The 18,459-nt window shown below is 41.0% G+C and overlaps 1 protein-coding gene across 11 annotated transcripts in view; it reads left to right on the plus strand.

Moving 5' to 3' along the window:
• ANKS1B (ankyrin repeat and sterile alpha motif domain containing 1B) overlaps nt 1-18,459 on the plus strand; it is a 300,024-nt gene that overhangs the window by 253,720 nt on the left and 27,845 nt on the right. For 8 of the 11 annotated variants that reach the window (XM_081958819.1, XM_081958822.1, XM_081958824.1 and 5 more), the window contains exons 18-20: nt 2,403-2,510; nt 3,964-4,143; nt 16,713-16,784. In XM_081958819.1, the coding sequence (XP_081814945.1) occupies nt 2,403-2,510; nt 3,964-4,143; nt 16,713-16,784 (360 nt within the window). The remainder of the gene's footprint in view (nt 1-2,402; nt 2,511-3,963; nt 4,144-16,712; nt 16,785-18,459) is intronic. The other 3 variants (XM_081958826.1, XM_081958820.1, XM_081958821.1) reach the window with 1 other exon arrangement.

Consider the following 18,459-nt stretch of genomic DNA (forward strand, 5'->3'; position numbering starts at 1 on the left):
ACCATCCGGCATCAATTGGCAGCCATCTCATCTGTTTTGACCTGTGGGGGTTCCCCTTCACTATCCCAACAACCCACAGTACGTCGTTTCCTTAAGGGGGCTTCCAACCTTAAACCACCAGCAGTGCACAGATATCCTTCGTGGGATTTACCCAGGGTCCTGGATGCTCTTACTTCAGCCCCATTTGAACCTCTTCGAGAAACTTCCCTTAGGTTCTTGACTCTGAAGGTGTTCTTTCTGGTGGCCATTACCTCCGCCAGGAGGATCTCTGAATTACAAGTGCTCTCAATCAGAGAAGACCTGTGTGTTTTCCATTCGTACCGGGTGGTGCTACGGCTGGATCATTCCCAAGGTGTGCTCCTGTTTCCACAGAGCACAGGAACTTGTGTTACCCAACTTCTGCCCCTGTCCTGCTCACCCTTTGGAACACAAGTGGCACACCTTGCACGTGAGGAGGGCTCTAAAGATCTATTTGAAAAGAACTCGGCCCTTTCGATCCTTAGAGTCACTTTTCGTATCTTTCCAACCATCATCTCTGGGCAGGAAGGTCTCGTCCGCCACCATAGGCAGTTGGTTGCGGGCCTGTGTAGCTACGGCATACCAATCCCACTCTGTTCCAATTCCATGTGGATTGACCGCACATTCTACAAGGAGTGCTGCTGCTTCGGTGGCCTGGGTGGCCCAGGCTTCCTTGGCGGAGATTTGCAGGGTGGCGACATGGGCTACCCCATCCCCCTTCATCAAGAATTATAAGTTGGACGTTTTTGCATCTGCGGATGCAGCTTTTGGCCGGCCGGTGCTTCAGTCGGTCCACAGGATTGGCACTTGGCAGAACCAGTCATAAGCCCACCTGAGGGACGGATACTGCTTTGGTACATCCCAGCCTGGATGCTACCTCCACCACTATGGAGAAAGGGCGTTGGTCCTTACCTGAGATGCCTCTTCTCATAGGGTGGAGGTAGCATCCAGCCCCTCCCAGGGCAGGACTGGTTCCTTTGTTTAACTTTTCCTTGTTATAGTTTTTTATCTCATTGCGGTTGGTTATTATGTACTTTTCTTTTGTGGCTGACTGTTGCTTTAAAATTCAATATAGTACTCACCTGCATCAGATGATTGACAGTTGGCAGTCTGCATCAGATGATTAACATTTGACGGACTGGATCTCAGGAAGCGATGATGCTTCGAGTCTGACTTCCTTCATTGGAAGTGGGCTTTGCCTAGTGGCAGGGCGTGGTTTCAATTAACTGTCAGGCTCAGTCCTCGCAATGAGTAGATGAAGCCTGGCCTGTATGCTACCTCTACCCTATGAGAAGAGGCGTCTCAGGTAAGGACCAACGTCCTTTTCATGTTGTGGAATTCCTATTGAAAATTACAGTGTGTTACTGTTTTCTTACAAGCTGTTTTCTGTTATGTTTGAATGTAACATTTCCATATTATTTATTACTATCATGTGTTCACTATGTTCATCTTGAAACAGAACTCTTACAGAACATTCATTCTTGAACAGTTTGAATGATATGGTACCACAACCAGATTTTTTAACTGAGTGATTGAATGATATTGTATAATAAGTTACTGTACCACACTTTCCAGCAGAAATATGATTTATAGATTTGTTTTTCTGATTTCCTCAAATTTTGGATATAATTGTCTAGTTATATTTGGAATTTGGATTTTTTTCTAGAAATAACATAGTAACTTTCATTTTTTGCTCTCCACAATACGGAAGCGATATTTCATGTGAAGAGATCAATCCCAATATGTTTTCTTGATTTGTTAAGTGCACTGAACATTCTAGGTTTTTGGATATGTACCCAAGTCAAATAGTAAATTTCTTTTACGTCTTGCCAAAATGTTCAGTATGAATTTTCTTTAGATGAATGACTGAAATTATAGTCTACTTTCTTTAATTTTTAATTATTTTTGCTATCTATAATAATTTTCCATTATTCTTGAACTTTACTCTAGATTGATTGATTAAATATGCATCATCAGGTTGATTTTGACTGTCTGTGTGGTCACTAGGAGTCAAAAATGACATTGGTAAATACTGAAGAGGCAACCTCGTTTTGTCATTCCAAACAATTATCATTCTGTTTTATGCCTCTCTATATTTTTTCAACTTCACTTCCTTTGTGAAAATGATCCTAATTATTTATTTAATCTAGGTTCTAACTTTAAAACTCCATTGTTACTACTTTGCCTTGCTGACATGGCACATTTTTCAACCTGAATGCCTTTGTCTCAGTTGGTATTTTAGGATTTTTTCCCCACCTGTTTTCCCATAAGAAGATATTCTTAAGTATAAAATATGTCACACTTAAACACTATGGATAATAATATGCACACTTCTATAAAAGGTTTTTAATTGATTTATTATTTTTGAAACATTTATTTTCCAGGTTTTAAAAATCAGCTTGTTGGGCCATAGAAAACGCATTTTGGCCTCATTGGGAGACAGACTTCACGAAGACCCACCTCAGAAACCACCACGTTCTATCACCCTCAGGGTAGGTTCCATCAAATCCTTGTAATATCTGAACTGCCCTATCCCAGGGCTTAGAGAACAGCCAGATCTTTTCCAGTTTATTTGTGAGGTGGTCTCACAAATAAACTGGCCCCATTCCAGGTAGAGCTTTAAAAGTGATAACTAGCACCTGACTTGCATTAGGAAAGGTACAAGATGACAATATAGCTCACACAAGGGTGGTATAAAAGGGACAAAGCAAGGGACATCCAACACTGCTTGTACTGCCACATTCTGGACCAGTTGTAAGTTCTAGATTGTATTCAAGGGCAGTCCCATGTAGAATGTGTTACAATAATCCAATTGGGAAGTCACTAAGCTTTAACATAATTACTTAGATTTTTTTTTGTTCACAGTATTAAATATTCAGTTCAAGTTAAATCTATTTTTTTCTTATTATTATTACTCTGATCTGTAACCTAGCCTTATTTCATATCTATGTACAGCCAAGCCATAAAACTTTTTTTTTCTTATTTCATTAGCTGATATTTCATGATTACCCTGATATTTTAATATGATTCTGAGGTACAAACTCAGTCTTGGTAATGTTTATATAATAGCTGTCTGTTATATAAATAAAATTTTATTTTTAATGGAGATTAGAAAGAGGTTTATTTGCTTTTAATTACCACTTCTTTTCAAATAACGGTCATAACTGTGCAAAAAGGTCATAAGTCACTTTTTTTCAGTGCAGTTGTAACTTCAAATGGTCACTAAACAAATAGTTGTAAGTCAAGGACTACCTGTATTGGAAGGGTTAGGTAGGCATATGGTCAGTTTTGACCCATATAAGAAACCAGTTTTAAAGATCTTCAATAACATCTCCAGCCTTCTCCCATGTTGAGATTTCACTACTTGCTCATACTGACACTGAAACAGAGTCCTCCACTCTGGCAATATTTGATCTGTGAAAACTCTTCAAGTACTTGAAGAGCAATCATTGTTATCACTGATAGCTTTATGATTTCCTTCTGGAAAGCAGTCTTTTCAGCAATGCAAGTAATTTATACATGACTTCTTTTGTATATAGATTTGCTAATGATGTCTCTTATATATGTAGCTGTAGTAATATTTAAAGAAAGATCTTTAAATTCTATAAGAAGTGAGAATTCAAGTTATTGAATTATCGTTGTCAGTTTAAAGTTTATGAATTTCCTACATTTCTAAACTCTGACCAGTAATGGAACTATTGTGTATCCAGAATTGAGTATTTTATCCATGTTATTAATATGAATTGAACAGTACAGATGTTCTTGCACAGTTAACTTGAGTAGTGCTTCTCAACCTTGGCAGCTTGAAGATATATAGGCTTTAATTGCCAGAATTCCCCAACCAGCGTAGTTGAAGTTCACACAAGCTGCCAAGGTTGAGAAATGCTGAGAATATTGAGAATAATGTTTATTTCATGCTTCCACTTTCTTTCTTATTTGATGCAGGAACCCAGTGGTAATCACACTCCTCCCCAGTTGTCTCCTTCGCTCAGCCAAAGTACTTACACTACTGGTGGTTCCCTGGATATACCACACATTATCATGCAGGGAGATGCAAGGAGAAGAAGAAATGACAGCTATTTTGATGACATTCCTAGGTCAAAACTGGAAAGACAAATGGCACAGGTAATGTTGGAAAACTCCATGTTTATTACAAAGGTATTTTTAAACATTTGTTTCCCTAACATTATCTTTCAGAAATTGGTGTTTGATTTTTTTTTCCGGGTGAATTTGCCTCTTAGTTTTTATCTTTTTAATTCTTTTCAGAAAAGTATACTTTTCCTGCAGTTCGGCGGGAGGGGCTACAGCTGGGTTTAGTCACAGCCTGATTGGTCCAGAGACTGAGGGAATTTTCTTAAAGACACCAGGGTGGTGGAACCTGTTGCAAAGGAGGAGTACGGGTTAGGCCTGTACTCCAACCTATTCATGGTTCCGAAGAGCTCGAGGGGATGGAGGGCAATACTGGATCTGAAGCGCTGAACTCTTACCTGGTCTACAGGCGCTTCAAGATGGCCTTCCTCAGGTCTATCCTCCTGGGGTTTCGGCGGGGCGACTTCATGGCCTCAATAGATTTAACGGGAGCGTATCTACACATCCCCATACTGTCAGCCCATCACAGATTCCTCCGATTCTCTCACAAGGGACGTCACTTCCAATACAGGGCACTCCCATTTGGTCTATCCTCTGCCCCGCGCACTTTCACAAAGTTCCTAGCAGCTCTGACGGCTCACCTGCGTTCCCATCTGGTGAGACTCCATTGTTACCTGGACGATGTGTGCCTCCTGGCCCAATCCTGCATGCAGGCTGTCCACGACCTGAAACTGACCATCCAAACTCTTCATTCTCTGGGGTTTTCTGTCAACTTCCCCAAAAGTCATCTCTCTCCCTCGACAAGAATCCAACACCTAGGAACAGTGATAGACTCTGTAGCAAGACTTGTTCGGCTCTCTCCGGATCGTCTCAAAAGTCTCCAATCCTTGGCACACCATGTCTACACAAGTCGGTCAGTTTCCATCCTGACCTTGGCCCGCCTCCTGGGCAAGACGGTGTCATGCATAGGAATAGTTTCCTGGGAGCATCTCCACTCTCGGACACTTCAATGGCTGCTCATCCCCTACCAACGTCATCGCATGAGCAACTCCTTGCCTCTAGTCAGCCTGCCTCCAGATCTCCGCTGGTCTCTGAGGTGGTGGATATCTTCCGGCCCTACTTCACAGTTTTGACATTTGGGAACCAGATCACATTACTGTCACCATGGACACGAGCTTTTACGGCTGGGGGGGCTTGATGGAATCCAGACTGGGTCGTTGGTCGAAATTGGACCTTCGCCACAATATCAACTGGCTGGAGCTGAAAGCAGCACGCCTTGCACTCTTGCAATTTCGAGACTCGATTGCCAACCAACATGTCCTCCTCTTGACGGACAATGTAGCCACGAAGGCGCACATAAATCGCCAAGGGGGGACTCACTCCAAATCTCTCTGGCTGGAAGCTCAGAAGCTTGGACTATGGGCAGAGAAGAACCTGGCATCAGATCACATCTCAGACGTTGCCAATCATCAGGCCGACTGGCTGAATCGGGCGACAGTCGATCACAGTGAGTGGCAGCTGCTTCCAGAGCTCTTCCACAAGATTTGCCACCACTTCGGCAACCCATTGATGGACTTGTTCGCAAGCCCGACCAATGCCCAACTGCCCCGGTTCTTCTCCCGCTTCCCAATGCACAATGCGGAAGGAGCGGATGCGCTCAGAAGTCCATGGCCTCCAGGCCTCCTTTATGCCTTTCTCCCTCTTCCTCTGATCCAGGGGACCCTGAGAAAGGTAATGATAGAGAGGGCACACATAATCCTAGTAGCCCCATATTGGCCGAGATGGCCTTGGTTTGCAGACCACCTTCAGCTGTCCATCTCTCCCCGTGGAGGATTCCTCAGGAGGAGATTGCCCTGTGCCAGGGGGCCCTCTTTCATCCCGAGCCCCAGTGGCTCCAACTGACCACCTGGCACTTGAGTGGCGCCTCCTGAGGGAGGCACATCTCTCGGCTAAGTTTATCTCCACCATCGAAGCGGCCAGGCGACCGTTGACCACACGGATATATAATTCTACGTGGTCGGCGTTCGCCTCCTGGTGCGAGGGAGTCAATCTCTTCGGCTCATGCCTCAGTGGCCCAGGTCCTTGAGTTCCTTCAACACGGCCTAGATCTTGGCTTCTCCCATAACACCCTACGTAGGCAGGTGGCTGCCCTCCCCTCCGTTCTGACAGGGGATGGTCGTTTTTCTTTGTCCCAGATTCCCTTCGTAAAACGGTTCCTCAAAGGGGCGGCGAAATTGCGTCCCCCTCCTATCCATCATTTTCCGACATGGGACCTCTCTACCATGCTCAGGGCCCTCACGGGCACTCCCTTTGAACCACTTAGGGCAGTTCACCTCAGATTCCTCACCTTGAAGGTAGCCTTTCTTGGCGCCATTACCTCGGCTCAATGAATATCCGAGTTGGGAGCATTGTCGTCCAAGGATGACCTTTGCCAATTCCACCAAGACAGGGTCGTCCTTAGATTAGATTCAACCTTCATCCCGAAGGTCAACTCCCTGTTCCATAGGTCGCAGGAAGTCATACTCCCTAACCTCTGCCCCTATCCTTCACATGAGAGGGAACACCTGTAGCACCAGCTAGATGTACGACGCGTCTTGCACATCTACCTTAGACGCACATCTTCCTTCTGCTGGTCAGAAGCACTCTTTCTCTCCTTTCAGCCCAGCACAATGTGTGCTAGAGTTTCATCTACCACCATTGGTAGATGGTTGAAACAGCCCATTAGTGAGGTGTATTTAGCCTCAGGGAAAACTCTTCCCCAAGGGATAACGGCCCATTCCACCCGAAGTGCCGCTACCACGGCCACGTGGGCCACTCGGGCTCCCCTGGAGGACATTTGTAGGGTGGCCACCTGGGCCTCCCCAACGCCCTCTATCTGCCACTATTGTTTGGACCATTTCACCTTGGTGGACGCGTCTTTTGGGCGTTGAGTTCTTCAGCAGGTGGCGACCTCCCCTCTCCCGGGTCTTCATCCCACCTTGGGACTTAGCTTGGGTGTGTCCCAGATGTAGCCCCTCCCGCTGAGATGCAGGAAAAAGAACATTGGTCCTTACCTGAACGTTTCTTTTCTGCAGTGAAGGCGGGAGGGGATACATCCCGCCCTAATAAGTTCAGTTAGGCCGGCAAGGGGTGGTCATGGGGTATATGTATATGTGTCTCCGGTTGTTTTGCCTTACATAAGATTACAGCTCCTCCATCGACCTCAAGGAAACTGAGAGCCAGTAGGGAAGGATGGTGTCTTTAAGAAAATTCCCTCAGTCTCTGGACCAATCAGGCTGTGACTAAACCCAGCTGTAGCCCCTCCCGCCTTCACTGCAGAAAAGAAATGTTCAGGTAAGGACCAACGTTCTTTTTCTCCCTGCTTTATAGAATTCTGTAAACTTACAGTTATTTGTACCTGAATAATCCTGGGAGATGTGAATAAATTGAAAGTGTAAGATGAAAAAAAAACTACTTGCCTTTGAATAAGAGAAGTACTTTTTGTTGTTCATGATGGAAAACCTATTTCTTCTTGGTGTGAATGATACAGCTAAGCATCTGATAACCGTTGGTCTGGAAACTAGTCAGAGATGCAACATGTTGCAGCATGGAAAGGTTAATTCAGTAATCCGTATCCTCTTCCACACTATTTTACTCCACTGCCTTCCTTTCTGGTTTTCTCTTGCTAGTGATATGTCAACACTGCTGTCCCTGAATATTTCACTGACCTATTTCGCTTTATTTTCATTCTTTTTTTCTTCCTTGAGATAATGGTAATTAGTAGTGATTTGTGGTGGCTATCAGTTTATCATGGTGTTTTATTCTGATTCAAACATATAACATACTTCACTCTTCTATGTAGATGATGTAGTTTTTACTACCTAAGGAATAGAGGTAATTATGGAATACAGTGTTGTCCATCTTTGTGAAATAATTTTAAAAACAATTTTGTAGCAATACATTTTTATGTAAGGCATCTAAAATGGCTTAATTTGACAAGCTGTAGAATGATCATGTTCTTTGCTGCCTAAATGACTTGTGTATTCAGGAATGTGTGTCACAGAATACTATAATAGAGGAGTGAACCTCTGTCAGTTTGAGTATGCAAATTTCAATCTCATTGCAGTTCAGAATTCTTGACTCTGTTGAGGTTGTCTAGGTAACCGGTGATAGCTTTTGTATTTTTTTTAAATCAATATTTTTGGATAGAAAATGACTTCTCAATTGGTTTTTTCTAATTTAAACTATTTTTAAAATAATTTGGATAAAGATTTTACAATGGGCAAGCCATCAAAAATGTAGACAGCTTCAAAAATAAAATTGCATCATCCTAAGGGAACTGCTAAATTTTCAGAAGATACAGGTTTAGTTAAGAATATTGTCCTTTGGTAAATTTGTTCCTTATATTATTATTATTTTAAAGACACCCTTATTAATTCATCAGCTCTGGAAATCTATTCAGTTCTTCTTTTTTGCATTTTTTGTATTTTTACTACCCAGCTAATTTACAGCTAATTTGTAAAAATCCACCTTTACCAGTGGAAATGCTTTTTTGATAGAAATGTTTTTATAAAATTGGCATACAATACAATTGGCCTTAGCTTTTATTGATATGAGAAAATTAAGAGAAAATACAGAAAATCCGTATTTTAGAATTAAATTGCAGAGTATATCATTATCTATACTTTTAGATAATTTGTGATGGGATTTGCTGAAGGCTTCCTAGTATATATGATAAATTATTTATATGAAATCAGTTTATTTTTTAGTCTTAGATCTGATTAGTCCATTAATGACAATAAAGCAAACACATAAAATATATGATCAAAACATGTTTCAGATTTCAATCTAAAGGATAGTATACTTGAGTTCCTATCTGCGGAACTGCTTTAGGATTATGTAAGTTTTTGTCTGATGGTGCATAGAATGACAGAAATCCTCTACCATGAACCATATTGTATCCATCAGAAACTATGAACACCTTAAATAGATGTGAGGTCGCAGTTGAGGTCACAAAGTTTGATGGTGACTTGATGTGACATCCAATGTTTGTTCAAGTAAACTTTTCTATGACCCTAACCTTGATTCTATTGTCTTTTATCTCTCAGTTTTCAAAAGAACAGTTGATTTTCTCCTGCTGAATTGGATTTTCTTTTAACCTCCAGCTGAAAGAACTGGAATAATCTGTCTAGAATATAAGGCAGCTTTAAAAACTGCAGAGAAAGTACATTATTAAAGACACTTACACATCAGTTAAGGAGTTTGAATATGAGAACCGCCAATGCTTTAATAATTTATTTTTGTAATTAATCATTTTTGACATCTGAATTTCTTACTATTTGAAGAAATATTGCTCATAAAATATATAACATAGAGAGTTTTCCTTTTTCTTAAAAACGGTATTGAATATAAATGGATATATCTGAAAGCATATGTTCTGACCCAGCTCTCCAAACACGACAAACACTCTGAAGTCAAACATTCCTTTATTAAGAGCGCCAGCAGCCCTGGCAAAAACTGTCTCTCACTGCAGACTAACAAGTCCATCCAGCAGGGAGAGGAATAGTTGACTGCCACATCTATTCATCTCATAAGGCCCCCTGCCTTTTATCCCCAGAGCTAGGATTCACTAGCAGTGGTAGCTCTTCCTACCCAAGGATTGGCCCACGGATTTCCACTCCTCACCTCTGCCTTCTGCGCATCCGTGCATCAGGTACTTGAGCCAGCTGTTTCTTCTCTTCCTCATCAGCCACCTCCAGACCTGAGGACTGTTGATTTTCCATCTGAGGGCTGATGGACGGCCCAGGCTCCACTTCTGTCTCTCTGCCAGCTCCATTCCCTCTTCCCCCTCGGAGTTCTCAGGTTGCCTTGATGCTGACCCTAACGCCCACACCTCCTCCTCCTCTGATTTGGCTTCTGTAGAGGCCGGCAGCCGACAGGCCACAACAGCATAGTTCAGATTTTAAAAAGGACTCCCTAATATTACTTAAGTTTGATATTTTTAAAACTCTGAAAAAAGCTGAACAAATCTTAGTGTTAAAACCAGGAGTTAGGAAAAATTGACCAGATGTCTTAAACTTTATGGTCAGACCACTGTAATCAAAATTTATGTATCATTCAAATCACTCACTATGAAGTATATTAACTATATAAAAGCTATCTACCGTATTTTTCGCCTTATAAGACGCACTTTTTTACTCCAAAAAAGAGGGTAAAAATCTGAGTGCGTCTTGTAAGCCGAATGTAGCCACTGGGTCATCTGAAAATGGGGCAGGCAAAGAGGGGGCTGCAGAGATCGTGATGGCTGGAAAGGAGAGAGGTTTCGCTTTCAGAGCTCCCGCTCGGCTGGGCTCCCGAGAGGGCTTAGGCAGTGGTGGCGGTGGCAGCAGCTCCTCACATTGCTGGGGCGCTGCTTTAAGCTGCCCTCCTCCTGCAAACGAAAGGTGCCTCAAGGCTTTGGCTCCTGAGACCAGTGCGCTGCCATCCAAAATGCTGGTACCACGATCGCTGCAGCGCCCGCTTTACCTGCTGCTTCTCGGGCAGTTCCAGGCGGCAGAGATCGTAGTAATAGCATTTTGGATGGCAGCGCACCGATCTCAGGAGCCAAAGCCTTTGAATCAAGTTTGATTGTGTCCCATCTAGCATTCTCCACCCCCAACCCCAAATCTCTCCGGATCCGGAGAGATTTGGGGTTGGGGGTGGAGAACGCTAGATGGGACACAATCAAACTTGATTCAAAGGCTTTCGCTCCTGAGATCGGTGCGCTGCCATCCAAAATCGCTGCAGCGCCCGCTTTACCTGCCGCTTCTCGGGCGGGTCCAGGCGGCAGAGATCGTAGTAATCGCATTTTGGATGGCAGCGCACCGATCTCAGGAGCCAAAGCCTTTGAATCAAGTTTGATTGTGTCCCATCTAGCGTTCTCCACCCCCAACCCCAAATCTCTCCAGATCTGCTTATTGCTATTGCTGCTATTGCGCCCAGCTACTGTATCTCTTTGCTGCATGACAGATCCGGGCAGATTGGGGGTGGGTGGGTGGAGAACGCTAGATTGGGAAGTTAAAAGTTTTAGATGAGCCACCGGCTGGAGGGCTGGGGCCATGCAAGAAGCCCGCTCAGGCAGGGAAGGAGGGAAGGAGGGGAGGAGGGAGTGAGGATAGACAAGTAAGAGGGAAAGAGGAAAGAAAGCAGGAGGGCAGAAGGGAGGTGGAAGGAAGGAAAGAAAAGCAGACACGCTGGAGGGAAAGAGGAAAGAAGGCAAGCAGGCAGGAAGGAGGCAGAAGGAAGGAGGGAAGGATGGAACTGGAAGGGAGGCAGGGAAGGAGGGAGGGAGAAAGGAAGGATAGGAGGATAGGGAAAGAGGAATGAAGGCAGGCAGGCAGAAGGGAGGGAGGTGCAAGGAAGGAAGGAAGCATAGATAAGCAGGAGGGAAAGAAGGCAGGCAGGCAGGAGGAAAGAGGAAGGAGGGAACTGGAAGGGAGGCAGGAAGGAAGGGAAGGAGGAAGGGAGGGTGGAAGGAAGGATAGACAAGTAAGAGGGAAAGAGGAAAGAAAGCAGGAGGGCAGAAGGGAGGTGGAAGGAAGGAAAGAAGAGCAGACACGCTGGAGGGAAAGAGGAAAGAAGGCAAGCAGGCAGGAAGGAGGCAGAAGGAAGGAGGGAAGGATGGAACTGGAAGGGAGGCAGGGAAGGAGGGAGGGAGAAAGGAAGGATAGGAGGATAGGAAAAGAGGAAAGAAGGCAGGCAGGCAAAAGGGAGGGAGGTGCAAGGAAGGAAGGAAGCATAGATAAGCAGGAGGGAAAGAAGGCAGGCAGGCAGGAGGACAGAGGAAGGAGGGAACTGGAAGGGAGGCAGGAAGGAAGGGAAGGAGGAACGGAGGGTGGAAGGAAGGATAGACAAATAAGAGGGAAAGAGGAAAGAAAGCATCTGAATGTACTAAACACGAGTCTTCAGGGAAAAGATGGATACATTGTGAAAACTCAGCTGTCAGTTCATCTTAATGTTATGAAATGAAAAGTATGCCATTTGCAATTAACTTGGCATAAAATAATTCATTTGCATTTAATTGTTATTGTTCAAAGAATGTTCGGAAAAATGTTCGGCCCTCCAGCATGTTCACTTCATCCAATCTGGCCCTCTTTGAAAAAAGTTTGGACACCCCTGTGTTACATGGTTGACATAAAATTGTTCTTAAACTGCTGTTAACTTTATACAGTTGATATAAAATATTTTACTATAGTATTTGGTTCAGAATCTTTTTTTTCTAGATTTTCCTCCTTTAAAATTGGGTGCGTCTTATATTCCGGAGCGTCTTATAGGGCGAAAAATACGGTACATAGACTTTCCCAAAGCAAAATCAAATGTAAAAACTATATTGGCCTTTTGCATTCCAAAAAGTGTGGTGGCCTTTTTAACTTTATGGTCTTTTTAACTTTAACCATAAATACTTGGAAATCAGAATCATTTTTGTATGCAGAAAAAAACATATTATACTGATACATTCACTTGATTATTCTTTAGTTTTTATTTAGATATTAGATACCTGATAGAGCCAAAAATACTTCGCTGTTTTATGTGTTTTGGAGTGTTCTTAGCCAATTTCTAACTCTTCTGGTTCTTGTATTTACAAAACACAGCAACACACTAACAGATTTTGAAGGAAGCTATTGTAACATATGCTTTGTCCTTTGCAGTATTTTGCACCCTAAACAATAATTTTGGAGATACTTTGACTATAAAGTGCACATTGTTGTGTTTTCTGTTGTTTTCCTTCTAAATTCATGAAGCTGAGTAGGTCCCCTAAAGAAAGAGATTATGCATAATCTCGAGCTTTGTTTTCAGAGGAGATCTCTGGGTCAAAACAGGGAAGCTATGCATAAGTATTTACGGAGTCTATTGTTATCAAAATAACAGCTGTGGAATGCTCACAATGGATGAAGTATCCACAACATGGGAGGGTTTCTGATTCTGACCTCCCAGGCTACAATCTCAGTCAAGTGTGTATATTCAAACTCTCTGAAACTCTCTCATCCTAAAGCAAAAGGATGGATGAAAATTATGTACATCCTGTTCTTCTCTCCAGTTTTAATTGTGTTTATAAAACAGGCATGCAAAATGTTTTTACATAGTTTATGTATTTTTCATTTTTGACCTGTGTTCTTCTGTGCTGTTGCCCTGAATATGCGTAGAGAACACAGCTCATTTTTGGCACTTGTATACAAAGCTAGCTTGGGTGCTTCTTCAATATAGTTTTCCTTACCAATAGAAATAGCAACTGTTAAACCCTTTTTCATCCATAGTTTAGGTTTTTTTATGCAAAATCCTCATATCTAGTAATTGAAACATTAGAAGACAGAGAACTAATTAAGTAGTAAAACATACCCTTGGGCATGACTAAATTATTTTCAGAATCCTACTAGATCTTTTTTAGGAACATTTCAGATCTCTTTAATTTTAATTTATTTATTTTAGAAAAAGGATCTAATAATGCTAAAAGTTGCAAACAGCTGTCTGAAAGGCAATTGGATTTTGTATTAGAAGTATAATCTGAGCTATGAGAAGTGCCTTTTTAGTTATGATCTAGCTACCATGTCTCCATGCCAGCTTTGTTCCTCACAACTGGCTATTAATATTGAAATTGGACTATTAAGATATTTGCATTGAATTTTTTGTGTTTCAAACAGGGAGAAACGATGTTATTCCGCAAGCCATCAGCCCTTGTAAAGCAATACCCCTTGCATATTATAAAGTGCAAATTTAGGCCATGCTCTCAGCAGATTTACTCCTTGAGAAGAACTGCTGAATCTGGCGTGTTTATCTATTTTTGTCCTCAGGCTTTTTGCTGCCTTGTTATTTTTTTTCTTCCATACCCAGAAGGCTTCTAGCCTGTTGCAATCTTTGCCCAGATTAAATGCTCCAGGTAACGCTTGAGACCCTTGCTACATCTTCATTTTCAAAACTTATCGGAGAAGCAAACACTTCATAATCTTACAAAATTGCACATAATGCCAGGGACGTGCGGTCAGGGGAGGCAGGGGAGGCAGAGCCTCACCGCTCTCATCATGAAAATAAAAAAAAAGGGGGAAAGGGAAAAGGCACTGAGGAGCCTTCTGCACACGTGGTCCGGGAATGGGACCACGTGTGCAGGAGGCTCCTCTAGCCTCAGCCTCCCTCCTGCAAACGTGGTCCCATTCCCCGCCTTCCTGAGTCAACATGAAGGGGACCATGGAGCGTGAGCCGCGGTCCCGCGGAGCACGCTCCATGGTCCCCTTCATGTTGACTCAGGAGTCAAGAAGGAGGGGAATGGGACCACGTGTGCAGGAGGCTGAGGCAGCTTCAGCCTCCTGCACACGTGGTCCCATTCCCCGCCTTCCTGAGTCAACATGAAGGGGACCGTGGCTCGTGCTGATGACGTCACCAGCCTCACCAGTCATAAACCTCATCGCACGTCACTGCATAATGCAATACTTAATTGCCAATTACCCAATATGTGTAACTGGTAAATGTTTTGGACTGTTTGCTGCCAAAGTATCTGTTTTATTGAATAATGATAACTGCTTGATTATGATACAAATTCTTAGTATTGAATTGTAGCATTCTTTCTGGGCAGTTCAGAGAAAGTCAGCTTCCAACACCCTCAGAATTTTAGTAATGATATAATTTATTAGTGGAAGAAGCTGAGATTTCGAAGACCAAAATGCATTTCAAGTAAGATTTTCTTCACAGGAAGCTATGTCTGTTTGAAATCCAGTCTTTATTTAGATACCAGCATTACATTTGCACTCTTTGTCTTAACTGCTGGCTGTGCTTTGGATACTGTGGTTAAGCTATTGATGTATTAATTGCTAGCTACTTTCAAAGAATGCAGTTGCATTTCTCATCTGTTACCTTTCATTGTTGCCCGCTCAGGAGACTGCAGGTAGCTGCTATATATGGTGCTTAGTTGCTTGGCTACTATGAACTATATTATCTTGGAGTCATCTGTGATCTCCAAATAAGGAAAAATACATCAGGAGTTGCTGTCTGATGATAGAAAGCTGATTTTCTGTTCTTTTTTACACAGTTGCTGTGCTGGAATCTTTCCTGACTGGCTGTAATTATACTTCCAACAAATTGTAGCATTTGAGCTGCTATTTTACAACTATGAGTGCAGTTTTTACTGCTAATTATTGTAGCAAATAAAGTGTGGTGATCTATACTAAGGTGACCAACTTTTTTACAATGAAAAGGAGGACAAAACACGTTCTATTGTCCAAAATGCTAAGGTGACCAACTTTTTTACAATGAAAAGGAGGACAAATAAATTACAAAAAATATATCGTAAATAAAAGAAATATTTTATTCATTGCAACAATAATACACTAAAATATGATATATGCAGAATAAAAACATTTGCAACATTTTATATTGTAATTATGCTTACATGCCTGTTAATTATTATTTAAATGAGTACTTTTCCATTGAATTAATATTTTTTGTCAATGTATCATCTTCTAACAATATATTGGAAATATCTGAACAAGAAATATCCTTCATATTGAATTTTACGGCAAGTGCTTCAGCTAGAGTATCAACATTCAATCTCGATTTCTCACTTGTCGAAAAATCATTGGCAATTGAAAAAAAACTCTTTCAACTGCTGCATTAGTTCCAGGGCAGCACAACGTAAATTGAACAAGTATAAATACATGTTCACATGGAATATGTTCATTTTTGAAATGGCTGAAAATATCCACCCATCTTTTATCAATTTCAACATGTTGATTTTCCCATTGTATTAATTTTTCAGAATTTAAATATACATTCAGTCTTCTAATTTCTTCAAAGAGACAATTGTCGTCTATTTTAATGTCTAGCATTTCTTTAGATAAAAATTCAACACAAGATTCAATATCTGTTCAATATACTTGCGATGAAGTAAAAAAAACACCATTAAAAACTGTTTAATAAAATACGTCACATAACGCGCAACAGATTAGCCTTCAAATATCAAAAAGGAGGACATGTAGGAGGACACTTTTCAAGGGAGGACAGAACTTACAAAAGAAGGACTGTCCTCCCTAAAGGAGGACGGTTGGTCACCTTATCTATACTGAAGAGTTGTCCTCCCTTTTGGTGACTTAACTATTAAAACAGTGGAAGTTTTTCTTCTACTGTAGTTAATATCCCAAATGTTAATGCCTTTTGCTCAGCAGTGACATTTGTTTGATAATTTATTTGATCATTTAACTTCCTTCCTTCCTTCCTTCCTTCCTTCCTTCCTTCCTTCCTTCCTTCCTTCCTTCCTTCCTTCCTTCCTTCCACTATATCGGGAAACTGCTCAGCTACGGAATAAAATTAAAGACTGGAGTGTGACAGGAAAACTGGATTTCTCTCCTGTGAAAGCTTTAATCCATAACCAGGGAATAATTTCATTGTTCTGAACTGGATTATGCTGTGTTTCATGTTCTGTAATGGTTTTATCAGCAATTACATTAAAAAGAGTATTGACAGCTGCAATAAATGAATAGTTCTTCTTTCTTTTAAATTTTTGCAGTTACATTTTATGCTCTGTGCAATGTTTTAATTCTTCTTTTGTTTAAGGAATTATTATTATTTATAAGATGAGATATAGTTTCTATTTATATCAGCAGTCGTCTGTCTGTGAAATATGGACCAACCAGAATGCAGGATATCCTTACTCAGCAGTCCATCAGGTTCATAATGTAAGATATGTCAATAAATGGTTATGTTGTCACTGCATTGCTGTTCATTGTGCTGTTTTGGTGTTGATATAGGTACGTTGCTTTTCGGAATTCAACAGGCAGTGTGTATTTCTAATAATTTCCAGGATTCTGTTTTTTTATGTATTTGTTTTTCATAATGTGCAATTAACATGTTGGAAAGAGGAGGAACTGGATACTTGTTTTTAGTTCTGCAGTGTGCAATGTGTGATTTGTTTTTCAATTCCTTTATCCGTATTTCAGTTTTTGTTTCAGGTGGGGCTGTCTTTGTTCATCTTTAAAGACAATAGATGTAAACTGCATACATTCTGCAATTTAGCAATATTATGTGTCTTTCTGGTTTACTACCCAGAATGGTCTCCTTTCTGGTCTGTCAAGACTTTTTCTCCAAAATAACTGTCAAAACAGTTACCACAGTGTACTTTATAGATCGTGTCTTCTAGTACATACTGGTACTGGTCCCTGTTACTCATCTTAAAATTTCTTGATTTATATGCCAAGTGGGTAGTACTGGATCTCCTGGTCATATTCATAATACATACACAATTTCCAATGGAAATACTCATATTAGTATAATGAAACAAAATATGGAAATAACTTATAATTATAACCTAAACCTATCTTTGCAAAAATGAGAGGTAAATTATCATGTAAAAATCTATCCATTTTTACAACCATGATCCATTACTTCTCATTTAACACTACCAATTTTGACTATTCTTATTATGACGTAATACATTTTTTACTATATGATATTTATTAAGGTGGAAAATTAAAGATGACTTATTACAGATAGTCCTAAACATACAACAGTTCATTTAGTGATCGTTTGAAGTAACAACAGCACTGAGAAAAGTGACTTAAGACTATTTTCATACATACCACACTCTTGTAGCATCCCCATGGTCACAAGATAAAAATTCAGACTCTTGCCAACTGGTTCATATTTATGATGGTTGCAATCTTCTGGGGTCACGTGATCGCCTTTTGTGAACTTCTGATCAGTAAAGTCAACGGGGAAGCCAGATTCACTTAACAACAGTGTTACTAACATAGTAACAGTAGTGATTCACTTAACAACTTTGGCAAGAAAGGTCATAAAATTGTACAAAGGCAAGAAGTAGGAGGCATTCATATTTTATTTTATTTCTATTTGAAAGGAAAATGGGAATGTCAATGGTTGAACTATAGCACAGAAATAAGAGTTTATACATCTAATAGATGGATGACATCCCAACAGATCAAGGTTTCTAACACAATTCAGGTGGAACAACAGAGTGAATCAGCAGAGAGATTTTTTTCCTAGATAGCCAAGGAATTTTTAATATCATAATTAATTTTTGTCCCATCAGTGGTACCTCCTTCTCCTAGGACATAATCATTTTTCAAATACCCATCAACGTTGAGAAGGGCTGCTAAATAAATGTTTAAAATTAATTTGAATTATGATATTTTTTGATATCAATATAAAATAGTAACATCCTCCCCCCTGCTCATCCTGCCCTCTCCTCCCCATCTTTTAGTTATGGCTGATAATTTGTATTTTTACAGTATTTGATTATTGTATGAATGTTTTTGTATTGTTTTATTTTTTTTAACATTGTAAGCTGCCCAGAATCACCTAGTGGTGAGATGGGCAGCAAACAAATTTAATAAA

The sequence above is a fragment of the Natrix helvetica genome (genome assembly GCF_964273705.1).
Source record: "Natrix helvetica genome assembly, chromosome: 6".
Classification (NCBI taxonomy): Eukaryota; Metazoa; Chordata; class Lepidosauria; order Squamata; family Natricidae; genus Natrix; species Natrix helvetica.